At 53.8% G+C, this 8754-nt stretch overlaps 1 protein-coding gene across 1 annotated transcript in view; it reads left to right on the top strand.

Annotated features, from left to right (window-relative positions):
• The window catches only part of Trim67 (tripartite motif containing 67), a 54141-nt gene that overhangs the window by 21469 nt on the left and 23918 nt on the right, over positions 1-8754 (top strand). Inside the window, exon 8 of the mRNA XM_013014572.1 lies at positions 7425-7560. Within this exon, the coding sequence (XP_012870026.1) occupies positions 7425-7560 (136 nt within the window). The remainder of the gene's footprint in view (positions 1-7424; positions 7561-8754) is intronic.

The following is an 8754-nucleotide window of genomic DNA, read 5'->3' as shown; positions in this document are numbered from 1 at the left end:
CCAGCACTCAGTCATCCAGCATTCGCTCACTGACTCAGTCCAGCACTCAGTCATCCAGCATTCACCCACTGACTCAGCCCAGCACCCACTCACTTCAATACTTAGTAACTCCTTGATTCATCCCAGAAGTTGGTGATTTGAACACTTCGTGAAATCAGGTGTTCCAGCCAGGAGTTGGGGATGGCCAGGACATTTCCCTGGCATCATTTTATTCAACACAAAGCTCTGAAGTGGGGCTATCACCCCACAGTCTGACCAGTTAGTGGCCTCTGCGACAGCCCCTCCTCATTAAGTGGGGCAGGACTTAATGCTAAGGGTCACTGTTTACCCTCTGGGTAAAAGAAAAAGTCACTTCCTGACCTTCCAGTGTTACCCGGGGCCGGGACATGGTAGGAGAGCTTCCTGGGATCTGTCTGCAGTGGAAGCAGCCCTCAGCCCCTACCCAAGGCACGCCCTGCTTCCTGCCCAGCCACCAGCACATTCTGTCCTCACAGTGAGGCGAGACAGGAGGCCTCATGGGATATGTGGAAGCATTGGGGTGCACATCCTGGAGAAAGGGTGAGGATTTCCCCTGGAGACCTTCTCTGGCCCACCTGTGGCTCTGCACAGAGCAGAGAGTGGTGGTGAAGGGCTGGAGCCAGAGGCCTGTAAGAACACCAGGCGGCTTGCCCTAGCCTCCAGCCCGGGGCATGCAGAGTGAGAAGCCAGGAAAATTGGGTCCCAAGGCCCCAGGGCGGGGGCCAGGCAGGACCTTCCCCTCTGAGCAGAACAGGGCAGCAGGCGCTCTGCCTTCACAGGGCTAAGGTGGTACCCCCGCCCCCTGCCTGCATTTCAGGCAGTCTCCCCAGAGGAGTCAAGGGGCCTGCAGGCTGCCCAACAGGACACAGAGTGTGTGTGAGGGTGGAGGAGAGCCACAGGACACAGGAACAGAGCCAAAGCTACCTGGTCATCCAACTGTAAGTGTGCAGATGGATGGGGCAGCACAGGGCAGAGCTCATATGGATGGATGGATGGACGGACGGGGCAGTACAGTGGAGAGCTCATGTGGATGGGGCAGTGCAGGGCAGAGCTCGTGGGGACAGATGGACGGATGGGGCAGCGCAGGGCAGATCTGGGCTCGCTTGTTTATGTGTGTAAAGTACATTGTCCCATCTGGTACAATAAGCATATGCTGTTGTTGTAGTTTAACGTTTTTAAACTAACAATTAGTAACACACACACACACTTAGGGAAACATTTAGAAAATTTGTATCCTAGTCTGAGGAGGGGATTGAAGGTCAAATCCCCACTCACAGAGCTTTGGCTCACAATTGGAACCAGTTTCCACCCTTGCCCCCCCAATCCCCCATATGTGGCCATATATGGAGCTGCGTTTGGTTGCGGTCTGTGTGTGAGAGGGGGTCAGCTAGCAAGAGGCCAGATGCCTGTTCCACATCCTGGGAGGAACCAGCCCCAGAGGCAAGCAGTGAGGAGCTCAGAGTGGGGGGGGGACGGGAGGGGGCTCCTTCTCTGGGTGTAGCCTCTGACACAGTCTCCAACACATCCTTTGCTCTTTACTGTTTTTAGGCCCCCTTATTTAAAGCAGTGAAGCTGCAGTGGGCTTGGGGCAGCAGCCCCGACACCCATCCGGCCCCACTGACTTGTCAGCAGGTGATTTTTAGCATCGTTTGTGTGCATACCACATGGTGTTGGGCTGAATGAGGGCGCCGGCTTAGAATTAGCTTTCATTCATGTGACATCCGGTTGCACATTGCTTTGCTAGGACTGTAGCTGCCTTTCTTGTTTCATCCTTCCAGTGAGCTGGTAGCATTTTACAAATGAAGAAATCACTTGTGAAAAGGCTGTGATCAATTACCAAGGCAAGAGCCTGGGTTGTAAATCTCACATTCAGATTTCACAAGCTGTCACAGTTTCACAGGATGGAGAGCCAAAACTAATTTTGGGTATCGACACTCAGATGTTCAGCATGGAGAAGCGTAGAAACCGAGAGTGTCAAGATGGGGAGTGGCATTCTTAAGAGACGTTAAGTATCTCGGTGGAAACTCAAACCAGGAGTCTCGCCAGAGCTCTGCAGTCAGGCCAGGGAGATGGCGCTCATTCCTAGTCTGGGGTCCACAGACCTCACCCAACAACGCAAGGTCACAGGACACGTGGGGCAGGTGGGCATCTGCCCATGGAGTGGGCAGCGCCCCCTGTGGGGATGTGGCTGCGGAGGATCTGGAGTCTGAATTATGTGTGTTTGCTCCTGGAACTATGGCTCCTGAATCCAGCAGGGATACTGTGAGACAGTGAGTGTTTGTTTACAAAATGGAAATCAGGTTCTATGGACCTTCCACAGTTGCTCTGCTGTTAGAGCAAGGGAGATCATAAAGCACTTGCCAGTCACATCTATGTACTCAGGGCCAGGGGTGAGGGGAAGGAGAGATGGAAGAGGAGGAAGAGGAGGAGGAGGAGGAGGAGGAGGAAGTGGAGGAGGAGAAGGAGGAGGAGAAGGAAGCCCTGTTGAGCCCTGATTTGGCTTTGGCGATCGGCACCCAGGCTGCCTGGCTTGTTCTGAAAGATAAACAGGGACACTGATTCTGCCACCCTCTTTGGCAGTGTAAACTCCTCCGCAAACCTGACGATTTTTGGGCTGTTGTTGTTGTCTAAATATCCATGAACCTGACAAAGCCTCACTGGGCTAGTAGCAGCTCTGCCCTAAGAGCATGAGGCCCTCGGCCTCAGTTAGTCACTGTGGTTCCCACACCCCCTGTTCCCACCACCCCCTGTTGCGATGGAACTTTCTATAGGGTTAGTGGCTCAGCGGGAGACATCTATGATATGGAGGGCTGTTGATTATCTCTTTTTTTGTTTGTTTTGTGCCTTTCCTAGGGCTGGAACTCAGGGTCTGGATGCTGTCTTGTGCATTTTTGCAAGGCGGGCACCACTTGAGACACTACTTCTGGATTGTTTTTGTGATTAATTGGGTTTAAGAGTGTCACAGACTTTCCTGTCTGGCTGTTTGTACCGACATCCTCAGATCTCAGCGCCCCCTCTCCCCCCCCCCCCGCCCCACATAAGGTTACAGACATGAGCCATTGGCACCTGGATGCTTATCACCTTTAAAAACAGTGTGGAAACCTTTGGATGTTGGCCAAGCACATTTTATATGGCTCAACCCTTCTGAAGAATTTCTGACCTGATTTCTGTGTTGTGAGGTCTGGGCAGGGAAGGTGGCTTTCAGGGAGGCCCTAACGCCCACCTGTCTCTTGTAGAGGTCTTCCTGAATCCATGTGTGTGCTGTGGCACCTCCCTAGTGGACACAGAAGGTGGGTAAGGCACAAACCCCTGCTCCCAGGATGGCCTCTGAGCTGGGTGTGGGTGGCAGGGTCTGTGAGGGGGAGGCAGGTGCCCTGAGCCCAGACAACACATCTGCCCTGTACCACCAGAGGGAGCCAGGCAGGGTCCCCAAGGCAAGGATGGTGGGTTGGGGAGCCCAGGAGCAGGGACAAGGTCTGCAGGACAGGTCTGTCCTGAATGCATGGCAGTAGAAAAAGCCAGGTCCTCATTACACCCCATCTGTCCAGACGGTGTGCAGTTTAAAAAAAAATAGATGAAAGTCGGATTAGGAAACAAATACTTGCCCTTGCCCAATCTCTCCATACAAAATCAAGAAGCCGATGAGCTATGATCAGAAGTGGTGTGGTGTCCTCCTGAGGGCTAGAAGAGAGAGCTGCCCTCACTCAGAGGCGGGGCCCATTTGTTGCCATCTGGTTGGCATTTGGCATGTGTCCACATTACTGAAAGGGGCAGGAGCTGCGGCAGTGGGAGGAGCAGAGAGTCTGGCTAAGGCTGAAGGTATGTAGCTGTGAGAACAGCTCATGGACCACCGAAGGTGGGGTTAAGGTAGGGAGAGATGTATGTTTGTTTATTGCTTGTTCTGGGGCTTGAACTTGGCCTGGGTGCTGTCCCTGAGCTTTTGCACTCAAAGCTGGCACTCTGCCACCTGAGTCACAGCTCCACGACCAGCTTTTCTAGTGGTTAATTAGAGATAAGTCTTACGGACTTTCCTGCCCAGGCTGGCTTCAAACCATGATCCTCAGCTCTCACCCTCCTGAGTAGCAAGGGTTACAGGTGTGAGCCACCAGTGCCTGGCTGTGATGTTTGTTGTTTTCCACTGTTGGGAAAGGGCGACTGAGGGACTGATGCAGAAGCAGGAAGGCTAACCGGGGGCCGTGACAGGAAAGGGCCATCTGTAAGTGCATGGGAATTGCCAGGGAGATTGCCCAAGTGGAGAGATACTGTCTCCAGCTGGGGGCCTCTCAGCTTCTTGGCCTTGTGGTTTGATATCTTTTTATTAGTTTTGCAGAGTTGTTTTTTATGTCTCTGTTGTCTTCTCTGCTGGTATTTCTTCTCTGTCTCTGTCTCTCATCCTTCTGTGATTCAGTGACACATGTGTTAGTTTGATATCACCCTACACAGTTCTCTCTTCAGTGATCTCTCTTCCTCTGTGCTGCAGTCTGGATAGCGTCTCAGTGCAGTCCCTCCCTGGGGTGTGTCACGGTCACAGCTCCCGCTTGCCTCTGTCTTCCGCAGACCCTTCTCCTCCTCCTCCCAGGCAAGGGGACCTGAGAGTTTGTGCTTCTTACTAGGGTTTTCCTCTTTCCCCTTAGCTGGAAGGGATTCTTGCTCTGCTCCCAGCTAGGGTTATTGCTCTTCTTCGTTATGCCTCTTACATTGTATGGACCTTTGTGGGCTGCTCAAAATCCCTTTGAAATAAGTAAACAAGTCCATGAAAAATACCGTATGCTTGTAAGACACTAGGGAGAAGTAGGGGCCTCTGGAGAACACAATTAAGGGCCCCATCTTCATAGTGGTGCCGGTAACACTGTGACCCTAGACACCATGCCCCAGATGTGAAGCAGTGCCCCATGCCTCAGTGCCCTGAAACATGGTGCCAGTGACTTAGTACCAGTGCCGCAGTGTGTGCCATGCCACAGTGCCCCGAGAGAGCTGAATGCTGCCTGGGACATGTTGATCAAGAAACAGATCTTCATGGTCACTGGGACTCGCTGCTGCTCCTCAGCTCCTAGACAACAAAGGGACCAAAGGATTACAAGGAAGAAGACGTCCACACCCACTGGCTGACCTGGAGAGGCCTCTGCTTAGCTCCCTCTGTGGGAATGGACATGTGTGGGGAAGGCCCCAGGCCACAGCCCAGTGCAGCACAGGCCGGTTGTGTGTGGGTTCTCACCCAGCCCTGCCTGCCCAGCAGAGCGCCAGGCCCACAGCCCTCTGAGGCTCATTACCTGTGTCACACAAAGCAGGGACAATGGAAAGTGACATGTTCCATAAAAGTGAGGGGACTTGAAAAGCCATCCTTTTAACACCTGAGACTTACAGAAACAAGCTGGGGACAAATGCCGGATAAAAGGATCTAGAAGCCACATGGAGGGGTACATCTAGCTTGAGATGAAAGAAGGATTAATCTTTAGCTTCATTTAAATTTCAATGGAGATCAGGCTATAATCCTTTTGAAGATTCTTGTAAATTTTCACCTTTTACTCTGTTTGCCAATGAAACCTGAGCAAGGAACTATGATAAGGAAAGACGCTTCCTAGAGGAAATGGCAGGAAATTGTGTGTGTGTGTGTGTATGTGCGCGCACGTGTGCATGTGTCCATGTGCATGCACGTACATGCTGATCCTGGGGCCTAAACTCAGGGCTTGGGTGATGTCCCTAAGCTTTTTGCTCAAGGCTACCACTGAACTACTTGAGCCACAGCTCCATTTCTGACCTTTTGGTAGTTTGTTAGAGGTAAGAGTCTCATGGCTGCCCAGGCTGGCTTTGAACCATGGTCCTCTGATCTCAGCTAGGTTTTCAGGCATGAGCCACTGGTGCCTGGCAAGAGAGGGATTTAAAAGACTGGTGCAGAAGTGAATTGTGGATGGGTTGTTAGCACTGGTTATTTAAATGGACAAATGGGCTCATCTCTCTGCTCATGCCCAGGGAATCAAGAGCAGCACCAAAGCACAGACAATTGGTATTCAACATGTATGGAACCTTACCACAGATGAGCACAGGTGGAGGAGAGAGCTGGGTGGTAGTTCAGGCTTCAACAGATTGGAGGGACTCACACAGAAGCAAAGAAAGAGCCATCCAGACAAAAACTGACTGCTCCCCCACCCCATTTGGGCATCAAGGTGGAGCTGGCCTGAACCGAGCAAGGCCTAGGTCATAGGACGGCAAGGCCTGCCTGTTCTACTCAGTACATGACCTCTGTATTGTATGGTCACCATCCTGGTGGGCCCAGGCTCCGTACATTGGCAAGATCACAATCCTGGCCCAGGATTCTGCATACCAGACACCCCACCCACTCTTGAGCCTGTTGAGCTATGACCCAAGGTACTCTGGCCTTTCTCCATGAAAGTATGAGTTGGTGTGCTCAGTGTTTCTTTTCTGCCTATAGGGTACTCCTAGGGCCTCCAGGGCGCTTGCCCACACTGGAGGCAGCTTGAGAAGTAAAATCCTCGCTGACACCATAAGCAGAGCCTGCAGGAAGGAAGCGGGGAAACCCCAGCTTTCTGGTCCAGTTTTGGTCTGTCCTTATTCTACTAAAAATGCAGTTTCTGCCTGGTGATTGTGGCTCACACCTGTAATCCTGGCTACCCAAGAGATCTGAGGATTTGAGGGTCTGAGATCTGAGGACTGCAGTTCAAAGTCAGCCCAGGCAGGAAAGTCCATGAGACCCACAGAAAACGGGAAGTGGCGCTGTGGCTCCAAGTGGTAGAGCACTAGCCTTGAGCAAAAGGGCTCAGGGACAGGGCCCAGGCTCCGAGTTCAAGCCTCAGGACTGGCAAAAAAATAGGTAAATAGAAGAATGCAGTTTTTGTTAAAGATCGAGGCCATCGTGTGTTCTGTGGCCAGGCTCTGAAGATAGGTCTGGTTGTGCGAGGGATCTGGTAGAACTCGGGATGCTACCTGAGGCCTGAGCTCCGCTTGCCTCTCCTGAGAGCAGCGGCCGGCCCAGCCTCAGAGCCACCTCTGGGCTCCACTGGCCACACTGCATCCTGCAGGACAAGGAGTCCCTGGTGGAGGGACTCGCTGAACAGGTGCTGTCCCCAGACCCCAGTCCATCTGCCATCTGTCACGTGGGAGGGACCCTCAGCTCAAAGTGGAATATAACTGCACTACTCCTCAATCTGAACTGAGGAGGGACAAGCCTGCACAGGAGAGGGCTGCATCCGGCCAGGGCTCCTTGCCCTCTTGTCCAGGGCCCTGGGAACAGATCGGCGGAGCATTCCTCCCCTGTGCACACCCTGGGGTCACAGGTCACTGAGCCCTGCCAGAAAGCAGGTGTATGCTAGGGTATCAAGTAGAGGGTCTGCCCATAGATGAGCTTCCTGCCGACCTGCACACGGCGCCCCCCTCTTCACTCCCCCCAGCGCCGCCGCCGCCCTCAGCAGCGTGCCATGTCTCCTCCAGGCCCAGCTGTCTCAGGCCCTCAATGGCGTTTCCGACAAGGCCAAGGAAGCAAAGGAGTTCCTGGTGCAGCTCAAGAACATGCTGCAGCAGATCCAGGTAAGCCTGGCGTTGGGGCATTTGGAGGGGCAGTGTGTCAGGTACCAGGTATACACGGGGGAGGGGCAGTGTGTCAGGCACCAGGTTGCAGGGGGGAGGGGCAGTGTGCCAGACACCAGGTGTGCACGGGAGAGGGGCAGTGTGCCAGGTACCAGGTGTGCAGGGGGGAGGGCAGTGTGCCAGCCACCAGGTATGCACAGGGAGGGGCAGTGTGCCAGTTATCAGTTGTGCAGGGGGGACGGGCAGTGTGCCAGTCATGAGGTATGCAGGGGGAGGAGCAGTGTGCCAGTCATGAGGTATGCAGGAGGAGGAGCAGTGTGCCAGGCACCAGGTGTGCAGGAGAAGGGGCAGTGTGTCAGGTACCAGGTGTGCAAGGGAAGGGGCAGTGTGTCAGGCACCAGGTGTGCAGGGGGAGGGGCAGTGTGCCAGGCACCAGGTGTGCACGGGGGAGGGGCAGTGTGCCAGGCACCAGGTGTGCACGGGAGAGGGGCAGTGTGCCAGGTACCAAGTGTGCAGGGGGGAGGGCAGTGTGCCAAGCACCAGGTATGCACGGGGAGGGGCAGTGTGCCAGGCATCAGGTATGCATGGGGGAGGGGCAGTGTGCCAGTTATCAGTTGTGCAGGGGGGACGGGCAGTGTGCCAGTTATGAGGTATGCAGGGGGAGGAGCAGTGTGCCAGGCACCAGGTGTGCAGCAGGAAGAAGGTCTATCAGTGCTGAACAGGAGAAAGTTGTCAGTTCTACTGTGTGGCCTTGGAAGCTGAAGGTACGGCTCATTGTGACACACACACACACACACACATACACACACACACACACACATGGATGCTCGGTGGGGAAGGGAAGTTCCGTGATGCCAGTGATAATCATGCAGCTAGAGGCTGTGCAGTCCTGTGTAGTGGTGTACCCAAACATGCCCAAGGAACGAGTGTTACCTTAAGTTAAAACAAATGAGTGTGCCAGGCTCCCAGGCCCTGACAAGTGTATGCAGCACAGCGTCTGTGCGGTGATCTGTGTCCCCCAGGCAGAGCTGCTGCCCTGTGGGGGACAAGCTCTGAGTGCCCCGGTACCTGGATGGAGAGACTGAAGACATCCTCCATTTTTTTTTTTTTTTTTGGTCTCTGGGTTCAAATCCAGGGCTGTGTACTAGCTAGGCAGGTGCTCTACCACTCAAGCCACCTTTTGCTCTGGTTGTT

The sequence above is a fragment of the Dipodomys ordii genome, unplaced genomic scaffold, assembly GCF_000151885.1.
Source record: "Dipodomys ordii isolate 6190 unplaced genomic scaffold, Dord_2.0 Scaffold24, whole genome shotgun sequence".
Classification (NCBI taxonomy): Eukaryota; Metazoa; Chordata; class Mammalia; order Rodentia; family Heteromyidae; genus Dipodomys; species Dipodomys ordii.
The sequence above is the reverse complement of the archived record's forward strand: the minus strand, read 5'-3'. Positions and strand labels throughout refer to the sequence as shown.